At 41.1% G+C, this 21,112-nt stretch overlaps 1 protein-coding gene and 1 long non-coding RNA gene across 2 annotated transcripts; one reads left to right on the top strand and one right to left on the bottom strand.

Annotated features, from left to right (window-relative positions):
- Positions 1-400: 400 nt before the first annotated feature.
- Positions 401-13,562, top strand: LOC123729712 (uncharacterized). Its single transcript, XR_006761414.2, has 3 exons — positions 401-868; positions 1,011-12,921; positions 13,019-13,562. It is a non-coding gene; the product is annotated as an uncharacterized LOC123729712 (long non-coding RNA).
- Positions 3,953-9,243, bottom strand: LOC106582910 (opioid growth factor receptor). The gene is made up of 8 exons (XM_014166533.3): positions 9,138-9,243; positions 6,470-6,535; positions 6,287-6,325; positions 6,078-6,132; positions 5,916-5,994; positions 5,779-5,845; positions 5,482-5,630; positions 3,953-5,316 (listed from the first exon to the last, which is right to left on the bottom strand). Exons 1-8 carry the CDS (start codon positions 9,198-9,200, stop codon positions 5,010-5,012), a joined length of 825 nt encoding a protein of 274 aa, XP_014022008.3. The 5' UTR covers positions 9,201-9,243; the 3' UTR covers positions 3,953-5,009.
- Positions 13,563-21,112: the final 7,550 nt, after the last annotated feature.

The following is a 21,112-nucleotide window of genomic DNA, read 5'->3' as shown; positions in this document are numbered from 1 at the left end:
TGCACAGTATATACATATGAGATGAGTATTGTAGGGTATGAAAACATATAAAGCAACATTGTTTAAGGTGGCTAGTGATACATTACATCAGGATGGCAAGATGCAGTAGATGGTATAGAGTACAGTATATACATATGAGATGAGTAATGTTGGTTATTACATTTACATTTAAGTCATTTAGCAGACGCTCTTATCCAGAGCGACTTACAAAATGGTGCATTCACCTTATGATATCCAGTGGAACAACCACTTTACAATAGTGCATCTAAATATTTTAAGGGGGGGGGGGGGGGGAGGGATTACTTTATCCTATCCTAGGTATTCCTTAAAGAGGTGGGGTTTCAGGTGTCTCCGGAAGGTGGTGATTGACTCCGCTGTCCTGGCGTCGTGAGGGAGCTTGTTCCACCATTGGGGTGCCAGAGCAGCGAACAGTTTTGACTGGGCTGAGCGGGAACTGTGCTTCCTCAGAGGTAGGGGGGCCAGCAGGCCAGTGGTGGATGAACGCAGTGCCCTTGTTTGGGTGTAGGGCCTGATCAGAGCCTGAAGGTATGGAGGTGCCGTTCCCTTCACAGCTCCGTAGGCAATCACCATGGTCTTGTAGTGGATGCGAGCTTCAACTGGAAGCCAGTGGAGAGAGCGGAGGAGCGGGGTGACGTGAGAGAACTTGGGAAGGTTGAACACCAGACGGGCTGCGGCGTTCTGGATGAGTTGTAGGGGTTTAATGGCACAGGCAGGGAGCCCAGCCAACAGCGAGTTGCAGTAATCCAGACGGGAGATGACAAGTGCCCGGATTAGGACCTGCGCCGTTTCCTGTGTGAGGCAGGGTCGTACTCTGCGAATGTTGTAGAGCATGAACCTACAGGATCGGGTACAGTTACGTATTTTATTTTATATTACACTTATGTATCATTCCAATGATTTGATGATTGACAGTCCACTGTAGTGGGTCATGTGACATGTCCTGAGTCTAATTTTTTTCTCACTTTTTTCATTGTTCCTCTCTAATGAAGGACTGATTTAGACCTGGGATACCAGGTGTGCGCAATCAATTATCAGGTAGAGCAGAAAACCAGCAGGCCCCGGACCTCGTAGGGTAAGAGTTAAGTACCCCTGCTCTATAACATGCCACCGATCACTACAAGATTCAGTGCCTATGAGAATAGACGACATAACCACATGGGCAGTCAGTCCGATGAAATTTGCGGTTCATGACCAATTATCTATACAGTGGTCATGACCAATGGAGAACAGTTTTTAGTTTTGCCTACGTCAGGATCTGGCCATTTGTGATGAGCCTATAAGGTACATCAATAACAAGGTATTATATTTTTTAAAAGAGCTCTGTCAGTTGACCAATAGCATATGACATGTCCTTTGAAACTCGCTGATGCACAACCAAGGGTAAAGACCAAGGCCCTGTTTCCCAAAATCATATTTTGTTCATCGTTAGAACCATATGATCCGATGGCTCTTACGATGAACTTAGCCTTAAGATCCTTTTGGAAAATCGAGCCCTGGGCCTCGTTTCCCAGAGCCTTCGTATAGTGTTAAAATCATCGTTAGAACCATTTTAGTAGTCGAGGTGTTTCCCATAGCCTTCGTTACTAACGTGATATAATTCTACAACCATTTATAAGAGTTTAGTGTAAATGGTCATACAATGATACATGTTTTATTTGGGTAATATATAGGATCAAATGTGATATTTAAAAATGTCGTTGTAACATCCCAAGCTGAATCTTATCCGGTACAAATTGGGAACACTGGAAACGCCAAAACATTGCCACATGTCAGCGGAACATTTCCATGTGTAATCCCTAAAACATCAAGACACAGGGTGACATCTAGACATGGAATCATAATATACAAAACAGAAACACATCATACAGTTAAACAAAACAAAAACAAAACAGATCAGGACGTAACACAGAAGTCTAAACATTGTGATGCAGTGTGCAAATCAAATCAAATCAACATTACATGACGAAAATGGTTTGTTTGGAGATTATGGTGTTATTTATTTTCATTCATAAAAACGAGTCTGCGAAATATATAGGCCTAGACTACGTTTCACGTGAAATGTGGGCTATTAAAGGCTCTGCAGTGGTTGCAAAGGACGTTTTCAAGGAAGTCAGTTTGTGTTTATACTGGATCTTCCGCCCTTTACCTACCGTCAACAAATCATGTCAATGGGGAGCTATATGGAGCCACCGCATTGTTACAAAATTTGGGCGGCGCACAGTGATGCGGCACAGAGCTACATTCGGCCTCTGCATGCTTCCAGAGGCTCCGCGATTGCGTCACACCATCCATACGACGCATCTGACCACGTTTTCAGATCAAGCATAAAATGACTTTTAGTGGTGTTTGATTATGACGCAGGCTGCATCTATTTTAACACCATGGAACTGGACAGCTCCCCCAAAGGAATCGTGAAAAAGCAAACATTGCCCAAACAACAACGCACTTAGCTGACGCTCTTACAGGTTAACTCAGCGTGCTTGCTTGGGAAACTATTAAAAAGTTCTACGACCATGAAATGCTTAATGCGGCAATCAGCAGTATAGCAACAATAACAAAGCGGACTCCTCACCTTTGGTTTGGTAAAAAGCCGTGGGATGGGGCTGGAAAAATGCTACCACTCTCAAATTCATAGACAGAGCTATGGATGCCAGGACCATCCATGATATAAAATGATGGTTTTAACCATGTTTTGAGACTATATACGTTTGTTAATTTTGGGGGGTTTCTAAAGTTGGAGTAAAACAGGCTTATATTTTGGTTTCTGATGGGGTATGACAGTTGAACTAAGCTCATGATGATTTATAAGTTATATTCTTCAAGTCCAAAAAATGTATGTAGCGACTACTGATTGCCCCTTGAAGTTACATCAAAACTGCGAAACTAGGCCCTGACTGATCTATCGGTCTCTCTTGGACTGTCACCTTCAGTGTTCTCCAGACAGTCCCGCGGAAAATTGCCTCCCACTTTGAAAACCAAATTGGCAATGAAGTAGGCTACGCAATGGTTTACAATGGTTATTTGTCCAATTATGTAGGCTATATGCCGTTGCTCGCCATATAAGATGGATAAAAGTAGCCTATGCCTACAAGTGGATATCGATCAACCTGAAACGGACTTTACTCTGCCACTCTGAGCTGCTATTTCACTGACGACCAGCAACAATTTTCTAGAATTCCTTGCTTCCCGAATTTCCAGCGATTTTACTATTGCCCCTATTCTGTGACGCAGATGGGCCCATATAGCCTATTGGGCCTAAACGTATATGATCAAATGCGTCGGATAAATTACTTCCCAACGATTTCACAAATTATGGTATTTTTTCAGTAGCCTATTGTGAGGGAAATGGTTCATAGAAATAGGCCTATAGGCTACTGCGATTGGACAATAGCCCACGATTCGGATTACGCTACAAATGAATAGGCCTACGATAGCATATATCTTATAATATAGTACGGGGTTTATGGAGTATTCCATGGTGTCCGTCTCTATAGCCTACCAGTATTGGCGGGCAATCTGAGATTCGACGTGAAGATCCGTGTCTGAGTGTTAGCAGGCAATGCGGAGGCTGGAGGGACAACGAAAAGTCAACAGCCTAACATAGCCTGAATAACTCACGCTGTATTCGTAGGTAGTTCGGAAATTACCATGTCTCAACTGGAGAGCTTTGTATCATGTAGCCTTCCGTCTGGGCTCGGAACAGCAGTCATGTTTCTCCTCCTCGGACAGTATGTGCTTGTATGTTCAGCAGTTACCACTGAATGGATGCATCTATAGTATTGCTAATTACAGTTGGCAGTCATTTTGTTTAAACTTGGTCAATTAAACCTACTGTATGGCAACCTTTCTGTCATTTATGGATTATGTCTTTCCATTACACCTCAAACCAAAAAAATGTAATGTTCAGAGACTGAATAAACACCACATAGACTCCGTTTATCTAATCTTTATTAAAATCACATTTCGAAGTCATGTTTATGCAAATCATTAGGCACCCCTGGTGGTACACATGGTTAGGCACTAAAGCTATTTTAAATATTTTAAGCAGTAGAAAGTATTTTGAAATACCTTTTGAGGCAAGCATAAGCATTCAAATCTGAACATTTACCCCAAATCAATATAACAAATTCCCAAAACTAAAAATATGCTATTACAAAATAAACCACTAACATAATCAATAGTATAACATTTGTATTGTTTTGAAAAATGTGGATAATAACACACTGATATATTATACATGTGATCAGAAATCAGATGTAATAAATTGATTCACTTTAAATAGCTTCTACCCCAATCCATAACACTCCTGAACAGCTAATCAAATGGCTACCCAGACCACTGCCACTCTCTGCTTTCTTGTCTGTAGCTACCCCACTCTTATGATCATTGGCATTAGTCTTTCCTTACCCACAGCTCCCTTATTACCCACAGCTCTCTTATTCTTTCTTTCATCATGATCAGCATTAGTCATTCCCTCTGAAACGTTGATACGTTTGGGAAGTTCATGCTCTGTTGTCTTATCTGCAGCTCTCTTTCTCCAATTATTAGTATTTCCCTCTGAATGTCCACTGCTAGGTTGACAATCTGATTGCTTCGGAGAATCGATGGTGGGGTGCTGACTAGGGTAGGGGGTAGTTATAGAGCTACCTCTATCACAAGCTCCATAACTGGATTGAGCAATATCGTTTTGCCTAATTGGTAGATCCTCATGAGATGAATCACCATTGGTGTTTTGATTCCTTCCACCAGTAGACTTTGTGCCCTGACTGGTCCCTTTGTTTCTCAGAGTGTACCTCGTCGACAGATCAGGCACATTATCATGAGGTATGGATACATGTCTCAACCATGCATCGTTTGGTGACCCAAATCGCATTAAGTCACAAACCTCACCTGCCATTCCACTCCTATCCATTGGCTCATTCTTGTTAACATCGTGAGAGACAGACTGATAACTGGCAGTGTTGTCGTCAATGTCATCCTGTTTCAGATCAATTGGGTTTTTCATCTGGGAATGTCTCTCCCCTAAATATACTCTGGATTGTCTTGGGGCACCACACAAACTCATGTTTGGGCTCATAGTGTGCATAGGCATACTTAACTAAATTCCTGCGCTCTTGCTTAGCAATGACAGCGAAGATGAAGTAGTTGAGGGCACTTTCCTTCACATTGTACAGCTTGCCTTTGACAAGAGTCTGCTCTTGGAAGATGCGGACCAGTGGGGCCTGGTAGTGGGGAAACCCCAGAGTTCCCAGGCACTTCAGGATGCGGGTGATGCGCAGGTTGTTGTGTGTGTTTCTGCCATGAACAAAAACACAAGAACAACAAAAATACAAGGGTACTGTTAACCTCAAAAGCACTGTTATTCTCAGAATTAATTTGAAAACTGAAATCTTAGCTATTATGTATCGCAATCACTATCTAATAATAACAGTTAAATGATCAAATGAAGAAATTTCTAACCTTTCCAGGTTGTCAAATCTCTCACGCCAGTTATTCTCAAGTTTCACTTCCCCTGTTATGTCATTTGACAGCTCTATGCCGTAGAAGTCCAGCATGAGCTTGTAGGACATGACCAGCCTCTGCTTTGCTGTGCCATCTTCAAGGAAAGCCTGAGGAGGAAGGGGATTGTCATTCAGAATGATTATGAACACATATTTTCATTTGTTTCTAAGCCCCCAGTCAATAGATAATGTATGACATATGTAAATGCAGTATGCAGAGAACACTTTCCTTGCTCAAAGAAACTACTAGAAGTACCTCAATTTCCTTCTTGGTGAGTTCCTTGGCTTGATAATTCATTCCTGGTTCTTGAAGTGGGAACCACCTAAATATAATGTTTGTGTATTAAACAAATATTTTAAACAATTTAACTTAAAAATGTAAAGGAAACTGACCATTGGATGTATGAGTGAACTTCTTCCATTTTTGAATATTTCCTGTGCCATTTATTGTGAAAGTCCTCAATGAAGACACCTAATCAGAGCAAAGTTTACAGTTAAACATGTCCAAGTCTTGTCAAATAGAAAATGCGCTGACAGAAACAGTAAATAGATTACCATCAGCGGAGGAGGGTATTTGTCCACGGTAGAACTGTAAATTAGGCATATCATCCTGGGGGGGAAAGTCATGCAAATTCAGAAATGAGGATAATTCAGAGAGCTGTATTGAAACAGTACAATAATCACAGAGGAATTGGCCAGTAAAATTATGACTCAAATCGTCCCACTTTTCCATGTACCACATAAAGAGATGAGGACTTGCTTACTTGTTGTTGCCCGCCAAAGTACAAGTTTGATCCTTGCCCCTGTGGAAACAAGAACAAAGGTCTAAAGACTATGTACAAACTATTGACTGATTGATAGTCAGCAGCAGTAACATAATATAATTGAGGTGGATATATTTTATAGCATAAAGTGTGTAAGATTGTGTGAAGAGAATAATGACTTACTGGATAATCATGCCTGTACTTCTGCATATCCCTTGCTGCACTTCTGAATCTGTTAAACTTGTTTGACTGAAAACACATTCACTCCATGAGTTCACAAAATGGCAGATACTGGAAACACCTGACCTGAACAATACTGATACGCCCACGTGTCTGAGCTATATAAAGTAAAACAAACTTGGAGGGAAACTTTTACTAGCTGCTTATTAGTCATATCCATTTTAGACGGACGTAATAAAAACATAACAATTCTTAAACCCTTGACTAAAGCTTTGCATGGTGAGCGATAGCCTTACATTACTCAATACAACTACTCATCAATTTGAGACCCAATGTTGTACAAATGCAATAATGGTTAAATAAATATTTAGAAAGGAGGTCCCAAAACCCTGTCTCTCAATGTATAAGTACATAAAGTATAAGAACAAAGCATTTACTTGTTGCAACCAACCGGTATACTGGTTTATCTGCTCCTGAGGAAATACAACAGTGAGCATGTGGTACAAAGGACAATAGTGATTCATAGGCCTGACATTTCTCTGCAGATGTTGGCATATACAGTGCCTTCAGAAAGTATTCATACCCCTTGACTAATTCCACATTTTGTTGTGTTACAGCCTGAATTCAAAATGGATTACATTTATTTTTTTCCACGTCTACACACAATATACCCCATGACGACAAAGTAAAAATGTTTTTAGAAATGTTTGCAAATGTATTGAAAATGAAATACAGACATATCTAAATATTCAAACCCCTCAGTCAATCCATGTTAGAATCACCTTTGGCAGCAATTACAGCTGTGTCTTTCTGGGTAAGTAAGAGCTTTGCACACCTGTATGGAATAATATTTGCACAATATTCTTTAAAAATGATTCAAGCTCTGTCATGTTGATCATTGCTAAACAGACATTTTCAAGTCTTGCCATAGATTTTCAAGACGATTTAAGTCAAAACTGTAACTAGTCCACTCAGCAACATTCAATGTCTCAGGAAAATTCAATGTCGTCTTGGTAAGCAACTCCAGTGTATATTTGGCCTTGTATTTTAGGTTATTGTCCTGCTGAAAGATTAATTTGTTTCACAGTGTCTGTTGGAAAGCAGACTGAACCATGTTTTCCTGTAGGATTTTGCCTGTGCTTAGCTCTATTCCGTTTCCCATCCTACAATCTCCCTCGTCTTTGCTGATGACAAGCATACCCATAACATGATGCAGCCACCACTATGCTTGAAAATATGAAGAGTGATGTGTTGTGTTGGATTTTCCCCAAACATAAAGCTTTGTATTCAGAACTTCAAGTAAATTTCTCTGGCATCTTTTTTTTCTCAGTTTTACTTTAGTCCCTTATTGCAAACACGATGCATATTTTTGAATATTTTTATTCTGTACAAGCTTCCTTCTTTTCACTCTGTCATTTACTTTCATTTTGTGACGTAACTGCAATGTTGATCCATCCTCAGTTTTCTCCTATCACAGCCATTAAACTCTAACTGGTTTATAGTCACCATTGGACTCTGTAAAATCCCTGAGCAGTTTCCTTCCTCTCTGGAAACTGAGTTCCGAAGGACGCCTACAGTGTGAAAGTATTCACCCACTTGCATTTTTACTATTTTGTTGCTTTACAACCTGGAATTAAAATAGATTTTTTTGGGGGGGTTGTATCATTTGATTTACACAACATGCCTACCACTTTGAAGATGCAAATATTTTTATTGTGAAACAAAGACAAAAGCCAAAAAAACAGAAAACTATTCACCCCCCAAAGTCAATACTTTGTAGAGCCACCTTTTGCAGCAGTTACAGCTGCACGTTTCTTGGGGTATAAAGCTTGGCACATCTAGCCACTGGGATTTTTGCCCATTCTTCAAGGCAAAACTGCTCCAGCTCCTTCAAGTTTGATTGGTTCTGCTGGTGTACAACAATCTTTAAGTCATACCACAGATTCTCAATTGGTTTGAGGTCTGGGCTTTGACTAGGCCATTCCAAGACATTTAAATGTTTCCTCTTAAACCACATCGAGTGTTGCTTTAGCAGTATGCTTAGGCTCATTGTCCTGTTGGAAGGTGAACCTCTGTCCCAGTCTCAAATCTCTGGAAGACTGAAACAGGTTTCCCTCAATTATTTCCCTGTATTTAGCGGCATCCATCATTCCTTCAATTCTGACCAGTTTCCCAGTCCCTGCCGATGAAAAACATCCCCACAGCATGATGCTGCCACCACCATGCTTCACTGTGGGGATAGTGGTCTCGGGGTGATGAGAGGTGTTGGGTTTGCATCAGACATAGCATTTCCCTTGATGGCGAAAAAGCTACATTTTTAGTCTCATCTGACCAGAGTACCTTCTTCCATATGTTTGGGGAGTCTCCCACAAGCCTTTTGGCGAACACCAAACGTGTTTGCTTATTTTTTTTCTTTAAGCAATGGCTTTTTTCTGGCTACTCTTCCATAAAGCCCAGCTCTGTGGAGTGCGTTATAAAGATTATGTTAACATTATTTTACATTGTGGAATTTTGTTTTAAATGTAAATGTTTTTTGTGGAAATTAAATATGTCAGTTGTATTTTATGGTGCCAATAAGAGACGTTTGATGATGGGCTACAGTATTCTGAAACTCATCTGCTGAGAGACCTCACCAAAAACATTATCAGGGCCCAAGAGCCAGCATACGTACATGTTTGGTCCTTCTTTCACTTGTTTCTTCGCTTGGATGATCCTCCCATGTCGAGTCATACATGCAGTAGTATTCATTGGTGTCTTCAATATCAAATGACCTAAGTGACCTGAGAACCGGAACCTCCACTTTTCCACTGGGAATGGAATCAGAAGGCTCCACTACTACACTTCCTAGAGACTCCTGGCTCTCCACTTCTTCTCTGGGAGAGGGAATCAGAAGGCTCCACTACTACACTTACTAGAGACACTTGACTCTCCACTTCATCTCTGGGAAGGGAATTCGGACTAGGATAACTTGGCATGATAAATCTCCAGATGCGTTCCAGCCAAGGCCAACAATTTGGTATGAACGACCTCCAGTGTAAGCCCATGTAGGCGAGAACTGGAACCAGTAATAAAGTGCGTTTGTGCATAAAAAACAAGATATTTAGTAGACAATTTAGCAGCCAATTTTAGCACTGCTCGCAGACCTGTTCCTATTATCATTAGAAGCCCACTAACTCCGGAGCGGCGCACAAGATAACGATGTAGGACTACGCCGTAGCTTTTACAAAATGTTCCAAGGTAACAAATATTAGTTTTATGATTAACTAAACGACGAGAGCCACCACGATATCTTGCATTCGGATTCGAATAATATGTTGACATTTTCACTTTAGTCTCTTCCTCTGTCACTAGTTTCTTCCTATGTCACTAGTTTCTATACCCACCATAAGTCTTACGGAGTTGCAACATCGCAAGACTTCCGGGAACGCTTGCGAAACAGACCAAGCAGACCACACCGGGGTTTAAATGTGAAGTCAATGAGAGAATTTAAAAATTCTTCTTAGTTTTACATTTTCTCGAAATCTAAAGGTATAACCCTATAACCTAGATTTTAGTTCATGGGTCCATGTAATTTCTGTTCAATTATTGTTTCCTATCAGATAACAAGATACAAAAGAGTAAAAAAGGTCAAACCTAATTTATTTGATTTGAATCTGAAATCAAACAACACATTAACAGTTTTGTTTTTTGTTTTTTTTATTGTCTGAATGAATTATTCAATAACGAGAAACGGAATAATTATTTGATTATTCAAATGTTGTGTTTTTAATTAACGGTTCTGGTTCGACCCCTGCACCATACGTTTTGGTCAATGAATAGTCGTGGTTTCTTGACAACACAGAAACTGATAAATGGGTCTTTCTTCGTGTTATTGATCGATACATGTAATCGAAATAAACAGATAAATGTTGTTTATATATATTTTTTAAAGTATCATTCCAATGATTTGATGATTGACAGTCCACTGTAGTGGGTTATGTGACATGTCCTGAGTCCAAAAAAAATCTCACTTTTTTCATTGTTCCGCTCTAATGAGGGACTGATTTAGACCTGGGATACCAGGTGTGTGCAATCAATTATTAGGTAGAACAGAAAACCAGCAGGCCCCGGACCTCGTAGGGTAAGAGTTAAGTACCCCTGCTCTATAACATGCCACCGATCACTACAAGATTCAGCGCCTATGAGAATAGACAACATAACCACTTGGGCAGTCAGTCCGATGATATTTGCGGTTCATGACCAATTATCTATACAGTGGTCATGACCAATGGAGAACAGTTTTTAGTTTTGCCTACATCAGGATCTGGCTATTTGTGATGAGCCTATAAGGTACATCAATAATAAGGTATGATATAAAAAAAAAGAGAGCTTTGTCCACAGACCTATAGCATATGATACGTCCTTTGAAACTCTCTGATGTGCAATCATGGGTAAAGACCAGGGCCTTGATTCCCAAAATAATTTTGGTTCATCGTTAGAACCATAGGATCCTATGGTTCTTACGATGAACTTAGCTTTAACCCTAGGATGCATAGTAAACATGACGCCCCAATAATGCATATGACGGGTCAAAATGACCCGATAATGTAATATCTGTTTTTTTACTTATATGGGTCTAAAATATTATCCATTATGTGGAACATCATTATTTTGAGTGATGATTTGAACCTATCAATAATTATTTTAATGTTTTTAGTCACTCTTCACCAGTTTGATACACATTTCAATGATAACATATTATGAAAATTATAACAGCTGTTGAATATATTAGCATATTTTTCATACAATCAATCTTACAATCAAAGTTTCACATTCAACCTTTTAGTGTGAATAACAAAATAAAACCACCTTAAGCATGTTTAATAATATTTCAGAACATTTATTTGAAAATCAAAAGTTCATCAGTATAAATGACAAAACTAACAATTGTGAATTTAGAAAACATGAACACTAAAAGGAACAGAGTGTGTGTGTGTGTGTGTGTGTGTGTGTGTGTGTGTGTGTGTGTGATGCTGACTTATGCTGTCTTAGACCATGCATTTGTTACAAACCACAAGCATGTGACTGTGCTCTTTGCAGATGGCTGTGTTGCACTGAGAACACCAGCAGCTGACTTTTCCATCCTTTGCGTTTTGGGCAGAGCTGGCACCTCTTCCTCTTCTGGCCCTGGCTGCTCTGAGTGGTGGTGGCATGGCTCTCTTTCATCACCCCACATCTTTCCATTGACTCAGTTCTTCTGTGGAGAAGGGAGAACCTTCCAGAAGGACAACCATCTCTGCATCACTCCAACAATCAGGCCTTTATGGTAGAGTGGCCAGACGTAAGACACTTCTCAGTAAAAGGCGCACGACAGCCCGCTTGGAATTTGCCAAAAGGCACCTAAAGGACTCTCAGACCATGAGAAACAAGAGTCTCTGGCCTGATGAAACCAAGACTGAACTCTTTGGATGGAATGCCAAGCGTCACGTCTGGAAGAAAGCTGCTCATCCAGTTCACTCCAGTAAGACCCCTTTTTACTCAATCTATTTGACTGCTTTTCACAGATGGGGAGGAGTCCCCCCCATCTGTAGAATCATCTAGGACAGCTGGACTACCAGGTGCCTCCATAACTCCAGCTTGACCCACAGGCACATAGTCTTTGTCATCTGAATTGGATACCTCAGATTCTGAGTAGGACGCACCAATGGCTTCCTCATCCAGCATCTGTAAAACCATTTTAGTTGTATATCTGGGGACATTCTTATGAGCCTCCTTATGAAACTCCTTTTACTCAATGAGTTAAAAAGGACAAATGAAAACGGTGATTAATGAACATTAAAAACAAGATATTTAATAAATATTTGATCAATTACTTGGATTTTATTATTGTAGAGCCCCCCAATTTGGAATATTCTGTGTGTCCATTACATGAAATCCAAATAAAAATCCATATAAATTACAGATTGTAATGCAACAAAATAGGAAAAACACTACGGGGGATGAATTATTTTGCAAGGCACTGTAATATGTAAGATTAAAACATGAAGAACGACCCATTTATAATTTTCTGTGTCGTCTGGAAGCAACAAAACAAACCGTACTGTGCATGGGTTGAACCAGAACCGATCATTAAAAACACATTTGAATAATCTAATCAATAGGCCCTACTGCTTTTCTCGTTATTTAATATTTTCTTTAGACAATAAAAACTAAAAACTAAACCGTTTAGGCCTTGTCAGGAATCCCGCTTCTTGAGTCTGTTTTCTGCCTGAGCTGACTGTTTTTTGTTTTGGAGTCTTTTGTCTGAGGTTCCTGAACGCACCCTGTCTGGTTGCCAGGCGACAAAGCTAGGCGGGAGAACTTTTGATTACCCGCACCTGCATCTCATCAACCATCTGCACACCTGGTCCTGATCATCACCTCTTCATAAGCCCTGACCTGACATCCATTCCCTGCCGGATCGTTAGCAACGAACAGTATGTTGTGCCAGCGTATCAGCCTCATGTTTCCTGAGTTTGTTTTGTTATTCTGTACTTGTTGCCGGTTACTCACTCCCGTTTACTCTGTCTACAGTCATTCTCCCGGAACATTCAATTCCCTTGCCTGGCCGTCGGTGGATTCAGTGATTTCATTGGATCAACCCATTCACTCTCATCAACTCACCTCCTCTGCCGTTCCGTCTCCTGGATTATTCAATTTACACATCAAGACTACCAATAAATACTCACCTTCATTTTACTCACCTTGTCCTGGTCTGCTTCTGGGTTCTGTCTTAGAGAAACGTGACAGGCATATGTGTTATTTGATTTCAGACTCAAAAAGTAGGCTACACCGATCCCAATGTCATAAGTAGTTGAACATGTTCTTACTCCAACCTCGTGAAGGTGACAAACTGACGTGTTTTCATTTTAGTCAAAAACAACTATATTTCAGAAATATGGACACTAAGCGCAAGACTCTAGACCATTACTTGGGCTTCTTCAAGTTTCATGCTTTCTGTTGCTTTCTCCTTCTTATGATAGACTCTACTTTGAGTACATTGCAAATACTGAGGATATCCATTTAAGTTGAAATTTCAATGTTGTCAATTATAAATAAACAACAATGTTCTGTGTAACTGCCTCGATTTGAATTGAGAACTAGACATACGAATACCATTTTAGAAATACAATGTAGGCCGTGATTGTAAATAAGAATTTGTTCTTAACTGACTTGCCTAGTTAAATAAAGGTTACATTAAAAAATGTAAAATATCGAAGGAGTGCCTTTCGTTTGACCGCCTGCACATGTGCGGTTTGGCGTGAGACAACCGTTAGACCCGATTACGTGTTTCTGCGCGTGAGCTTAGCTAGTCAACGTCGATATGACATCTGATAGGCTGATTTGCTATGTGCACAAGCATTTTCTGCCTATCTTGATATTGTACTGTCTTTCTTTGGTCATAAACCCCTATAACACCGGCCATTTCTACAATTTAGAGCTCTCAACCCAAATTGCAACCTTTTCCCAACCCCTTCAAATAAAATAAAACATGTAGGCTATTCAGTAGGCTATTCATAGTTGTACGCATTGGTTGTACCTGATCCCAACACTTTCTCACTAAAGCATGGCCTACTTACCAGAAGTCCACTAGTATGCTCTGATAATACAATTATTTTCAATGTGAGCAAATAGGCTATGGCTCTGGGCCGTTAACTCACTGTAATCCTCATAGCCTAGGCAAAAAAATATATTTGTAAAAACACATAGATGTGTAAGCAAAAAATGCAGAAGTTGGTCATATGCAGAAATGTGTTTTATTGCCTTTTGAATGTTCTGTAACTTTAGTATTCTAGTCATGGAAGCATCATGCAAAATACACTACATGTCCAAAAGTATGTCAAACATCTCATTCCAAAATCATGGGCATAAATATGGAGTTGGTCCCCCCTTTGCTGCTATAACAGCCTCCACTCTTCTGGGAAGGCATTCCAGCAGATGTTGGAACATTGCTCCTGGGACTTGCTTTCATTCAGCCACAAGAGGATTAGTGACGTTGGGAACTGATTTTGGGTGATTAGGCCTGGCTCGCGGTCGGCTTTCCAATTCATCCCAAAGGTGTTTGATGGGGTTGAGGTCAGGGCTCTGTGCAGGCCAGTCAAGTTTTGGTACTCAGGTAGTGAGTGTTGCAACTGAGGACAGACGATTTTTACGTGCTATGCGCTTCAGCACTCGACGGTCCTGTTTTGTCAGGTAGTGATTGTCAAACAAATAACTGCTGGTCTCACTGTAATTGACCATTATTTAACATAAACACATTTAGCACCTCCTGCCTTCCATGTCTACAAACCACTTATGCAGACCTTTGGAACATCTACATTTTAAAAAGTCTAATAAATTCTATTTAATATAGCCTACACCATCACAATAAATCCATTATTTATTTTAAACAGGTCTAAAGAAACATATGAAGAAAATGTAATCTGTTTCAGAAGAACAGAATAGCATACTGTAGCGGTTTCAGGGGTTGTGTTGTGGATGGACGTTATGTGCCTGCGAGGTTTCTTTGCTGTCCATGGTCCTGGCAGCCAAAAAACAATGTTAAGTATTCCCCAGAGGCTGACACTGACACTCAGGTGACTGCAGCAGAGACTACAGCAGAACAGCCACAACTGTCTCCAGTTGTAATCAGATCCAAACTGCAGACAGGTGAAACCAATCAGTTCCTCTACTTAACCGCGCCCTGGGTTTTCTTTCTTGATCTTTCCTTTAACCCTGGCAGGTGAAGGAGTTGGAGGCTATTGGAGAGACAGAACATCCGGTGGAGGAGGAGGTTTTAAAGAAGATTTTGAAATCAACAAGGTTGAACCCCCAAAGACCAAGATTGGAGGACCTTCCACTGGTGATGAAGTGTTTACTATATTTGTTTTTGGGTTTTGTATATCAAAAATGCTAACGAAGCCTGATAGTAATAAACCGGTTTAACCCTTCACTTGGACTGGTGCTGCGTTTGTATGTGTAAACTCTGCCTTACAAAGAACCCGGTGCTGAAACCGCCACATTGGTGGAGAATGGGTTAAGGACAGACAACCATGGAAGATCTGTTGAAGCAATTAGTTACTTCTAATAACATGCAACAAGAAGCCAATTGTCAGCAAGCGGAAACCAATCGCTTGTTATTGGAGCAACAAAGGAAGTGTCAACTGCAGATGAATATGGACATGCAAAAGTTAACTGCTGAAATCACTGCAGTGAAAATTGCTCAACAGACCGCTGGTCTACCCATCGTGGGTTCTCGGTATCTGCAGAAAATGATGGCGAGACTTTCCTAAAGAAATGTGAGCGCACGGCAGAACGAGAGGCATGGCACAGATAAAATGGGCAGGAATACTGGCTCCATTTCTTTGTGGGGAAGCACAATAGGTGTGGTCTGATCTGGAAGCAACAGAAGCCAATGACTATGACACACTGAAGGAAATATTAGCATGGTTGGGAGTCACTGTCTCTGAGGGTACAGCAGTTTTTTTTTTCTTGGATGTATCAACCTGACAAGACACCCAGGTCACAGATGTTTGACCTGGTCCACCTAGCAAAAAAATGTCTAGAGCCCACAACATTCAGTACTGGGGACAGCGTACATCCATTAGCTGTTATTGTGAGTGTAACGAAATGCTTGTGCTTCTAGTTCCGACATTGCAGCAATATCTAACAAGTAATATCTAACAAATACCTAATACACACAAATCTAAGTAAAGGATTAAGAATTTATGGATTCCTGCCGTAAACCCTGGACCATTACTCCTGATCATCACAGCTAGCTAGCTGCCACCGAGTCACCCAGCCCCGAAGCTAGCCTGGAGCGAGGCCCACCTCCCGGCCTACTCTGTGATCACTCGGCTACTCAGCCGATGCCTCCCGGGCTCTACCCCAACATGGCTAGAATCCACTACTCCACCAGATCCTTGCCGTAAGCTCTGGACCTTTGCATCGGATCATCCCTGCTAGCTAGCTGCTACTGAGTGACTATAGTGGCTAACTCCCCCGCCCCGAAGCTAGCACCAGTTAGCCGCGAGCCAGGCGAATCTCCCGGCTAGCAAACAAAATTACTACAACTACAATACCTCTTTCACCATCTGGCCCGGACCCTTTGTCACCACGGCGCCCCGCCGTACCACCACGACTGGTCCGCCGACCTAACTCCATCCTCTGTACCCTCCATCGGCCTTTGCCGAATGTCGGGGCAGACGCTTCTACTTACCCCGGTTTGCTAACTTTAAACACCGTGTCTCCCGCGTGCTAGTGTAGTAATGACTACCCCGCGGCTTCCCTGTTCCATCTATTGCTGTTCACTGGACCCTATTATCACTTGGCTACATAGCTGATGCCTGCTGGACTGTTCATTAATCACGGTACTCCATTTTGTTTATCTGTCGGCCCTAGCCCCGAACTCAGACCCTGTGTGTAGTTAACCGACCCTCTCTGCCCATTCATCGCCATTTTACCTGTTGTTGTCTTAGCTGATTAGCTGTTGTTGTCTTACCCGTTGTTGACTTAGCTAGCTCTCCCAATCAACACCTGTGATTTCTTTATGCCTCACTTTGTCTCTCTCAAATGTCAATATGCCTTGTACACTGTTGTTTAGGATAGTTATCATTGTTTTAGTTTACTGCGGAGCCCCTAGTCCCACTCAACATGCCTCAGATACCTCCTTTGTCCCACACATGCAGTGACCTCACTCAGCATAACTAGCCTGCCCAGAGATGCAACCTCTCTTATCACTCGGTGCCTGGGTTTACCTCCACTGTACCCGCACCCCACCATATCCCTGTCTGTACATTATGCCCTGAATCTTTTCTACCATGCCCAGAAATCTGCTCCTTTTATTCTCTGTCTCCAACGCACTAGATGACCAGTTTTGATAGCCTTTAGCCTAAGGTGACCAGATTTCTGAAATTAAAACATTTCCAGTTCGACGGTCAATATATAATTAAAATATCACATTTTATTTTCTATGAAATAAAAATGGGGGACAATTCCGGTTTCATGTATTTAGTCTAACAGGCACACTGTGATAGAGAAAACAACTATATTACAGAAACACTACAGACAAGACAGAACTGTCTTACCTGAACAGCCATTCAGTGGTCCTGGTAGAATAAGAGCAGAAGAGAACATGAGCAAAATTTAAAAAACAGACAATAGTATATGTGAAATACAATAAGCATGGCCTTGATGGTAGGAGCAGTGAACCTATTTCTTGCTGCTGTCCATATATCATTCATTTGGGAGAACACTCTCTCGACTGGTGCATTACTTCCAGGTAAGCACATGACCACAGACGCTAATCTAGCCAGGTTAGTGTGTGGGATGTCATTCTCTTTGAAGTGGGTAACCACCATGCTCCATCTCTGACTAAGCGTTGTCTCCGATGTTTTCCATTCTTCAAGCGATCCCCCCTTTAGGAACTCTTGCAGGCCAATAACCTTGTCACACAATGCATCCTCATTGATGGTCACATTGGGGCATTTTTCCTGCAGTGTGCCTGCTGCATTCTGGATCTCTTCACGCTGAGGTTGCCTTTTTAAAAGGAGACAATGTAAATCTTTTAGATTATCTGTGTACTTTCCCCATGCTTGCAAGTAGTTCACAGCTATAGTGAAGAATGATTGGGATGTTTTGAGAAAGCTCTCTTTAGACGGCTCCATTTTCCTCTAGCTCTCTCAGAAGTCCTCTGACCAAAACTGGAATGAAGTTGTCATCACGTCTTGCAGTCAATTTTGCCTCACCGTTTCTCAGAATTGCAGCGGACTCCACCTCACAGTGGTTGGGGCCTTCAAGCATCTTGATCGTGTCACTGAATACGGTCAAGTTTCCATGGATAATGGCCAGCCAAAGTTCAGTCAGTGGATCTTCGAACATTGTTCACAGGACAACAGGGCATTTGTCTTCAGTAAGAAAAAAGAATTTCAATGACACATTTTCAGCACTCTTTCTAGAGCAGGGAGCATGGACATCCAGCGAACATTGCTGTGTCCTAAAATGTTATGGTACTCCTGGCCAACAAACTCACAAAAGCCCTTCAGTCTTTCTACTCTGACGGTGAAAATATGAACATATCCAAATATCTTTGTGATAAAATAATTGATCTGTTTAAGGTTTTGACTAAAGTATTCCATTCGGAAACCATATAACTTTGTGAAATATATTAGAATTATAAGGCTATAATGTGTTAAAGACTATAATCCAATACTGTGTGTGAGTAGACTTTGTAAGACTAGGACACTGTTACTATTTCAAAATGAGCAGGGCATAGTTGATAAGACGACCTTGTGAAAGTAACAAGAAAAGGGACCTCCCTGAGTTAGGGAGGGGAACAACTGCCCGAAAACGGCTAGGCGGGCAGAAGATTAGGAGACAGGTTGCAGAAGTGTGATAAAGAATGTATGTGTCCTGTGGAAAAATACAGCCGCCTAAAGCGGGGTAGAGTTCTCTACTGATGTGAGATCATTTGTGTCTGTGTGTGTGTGTGTGTGTGTGTGTACATATAAAAAGACTGTGTCCTCATTTTTAGGCAGAGTTCTCATGAATAAACATTGTTGACTATTGTAAGCTGGGCCTCTGTCTGTGTCATTTAACCAGAATCTTATAAACTCTGGGGTGCAGACTGAGTAGTTTAATTGAAGTTCAGTTTATGAACATTGGGAACAGAATTCTCCTAACACTTTGTGAGCAGGTACTCAACATCAATGGGAATCATATCCAAAGCTGTTCTGGCCGTGTTATGAATGATGTGGGCAGGACAACCTAAGCCAATCACCTCCCGCTGCAGAGCATTTTTAACTTTGGTATGGACATTGACCCTCCGCAGCCTATTCAGTCCTCCAAAGTTGGTATTTGTTGTCGGCAGAGAATGTTTTCCAGGTTACATTTTTGGATGACCACCAGGACCTCAGCTGCAATTTCCTCTGCTGTTTCTCCGTTCAAATCAACAAAATCAAGCAGTTTTGATTCCACAGATGTGCTGCCATCATATATCTGACTACTATTGGCAGCAGCTTTACATGTCCATGATTGGACGCATCAATGGACAGGGACACAAATTCAACCTGGTCTAGGTCCTGTGTTAGCAAAGTAGTGCCCATGTGCTAACACGTTACTTACTATGGCATCACATTTTGTCCTAGCACATGTTGCTAACACCTTACTCACTATGGGGTCACATTTTGTCCTAGCACATGTAAACATTGGTTCATAAAGCTTCCGTGTCAGTTGTGCTGTGCAGTCCATAGATCTGTAACTATGATTGTGTCGGATAGTGTGGTATGCAAAGACACCCTCCTGCACAGCTAAACCATATTCTTCTTGGGAAGGCTCTACCTTCTTGAAGAATGTGGTGACAGAGGGCATACCAACACGGGCAATCAGAGAGGCTTTATGCTTTTTCGTCTGCTGATGTTCTACCACTGCCGTTCTTCTCCGGCAGCCAATTGAAAGAGAGGAATTACAACGGGTGCAGTGAACCATTCTATCGTCTTGACCTGTGCGTATAAATGGCCATTCTCTCATGTTTTTCATAAAAAGTGCATTTCCATTTCTTGGAAAGAGTCATTGTATCTCCTCTGTCTGCTCTTCTTCACTCTCCTTGTGTCACTCTTCTTACTCTCTTAACATTTTCTTCTCCTCCAATCTTTCTCCTCTTTTCTTCACTCATCTTCCTTCTCTTTCTTCCTTTCCTTCTCTTCACCTTTCCACCTCACTCTTCTACTCTCTCCTTGCTTCACTCTTTTTACTCCCTGCATTTTTCCTCCTCCTTCCTCTCCAATCTGTAATAATTAGTATACTATTAGATAAAATACTTTGGTTAACAGATTCCCATTGCTTGCCTCATTTTTGTATTTTATCTCAAAACATTGTTTAGAATAATAAATTGGCAGGCTCTGTAATCATATCTTTACCTTTCCTCTATCTCCTTCACTCTTCTTCCTATCCAGTCTTCCTCCTCTCCTTCCTCTCCACTGCTAATGTTATCCATGAACATTTCTAAATATATTTTCACACTACGTATTATAATGCCAAACCATAAAAATTGTAATCTACAAAAATATTCTCATAAGTATTTCTGCATTAATTTAATATAATCATATTTTCAAAATAGCCCGTCCACTGCATGTTTACATGTGAACATTTTTTAACCTAGCTACCATAACAGTAGCTAGCTAACCTAGCTAGCTAACTTAGTCTTCATAGCTAATGTTAGCTAGCATAACTTATTTAAAACCTTATAGAGCAGATCATCTATCTATATAATAAATTGTGACATTATAACATCACTAGCTAGTCTCTCAAACGATTTTAACTTACCCGGCTTGAAAAGATGTTTGTGGTGATGTTGTGGATTCACTTGACACTTGCTAGCTTCTGGTCGAGTTTTCCACAGCAGTTTTCTCTAAAACTATCGCGAGCAAGTAGTTAGTAGAGGAAGAAGAGTGAATGAAGCTGCTATAGCGAGCAGCACCCTCTGTTGGCCTAAACAAGCACAACGCGATTGAGACGTCAACCGGTAGGCTCTGCTGCCCGGTCTTTCTTGCCAAGTAAAATATTTCACTTTGCGGTCTGTTTTTAACACACAGTTAAAAACGGGGACATTTCCGGGGACAGCTCCAGCCCAGGACATGCCACCAAAAATGG

This window comes from Salmo salar, chromosome 22, assembly GCF_965601325.2.
Source record: "Salmo salar chromosome 22, fSalSal1, whole genome shotgun sequence".
Taxonomy (NCBI): Eukaryota; Metazoa; Chordata; class Actinopteri; order Salmoniformes; family Salmonidae; genus Salmo; species Salmo salar.
Note: the sequence above shows the minus strand (reverse complement) of the source record. Positions and strands in the feature narration are given on the sequence as shown.

What these genes read in the sequence shown, in the direction of transcription:
- LOC106582910 (XM_014166533.3), bottom strand. Translation starts at nt 9,200, where the DNA reads ATGTATGACTCGACATGGGAGGATCATCCAAGCGAAGAAACAAGTGAA. An exon ending in TCACCAAGAAGGAAATTGAG is followed by an intron (nt 5,631 to 5,778) that starts GTACTTCTAGTA and finishes CTTCCTCCTCAG; the next exon opens with GCTTTCCTTGAAGATGGCAC. An exon ending in AGATTTGACAACCTGGAAAG is followed by an intron (nt 5,317 to 5,481) that starts GTTAGAAATTTC and finishes TGTTCATGGCAG; the next exon opens with AAACACACACAACAACCTGC.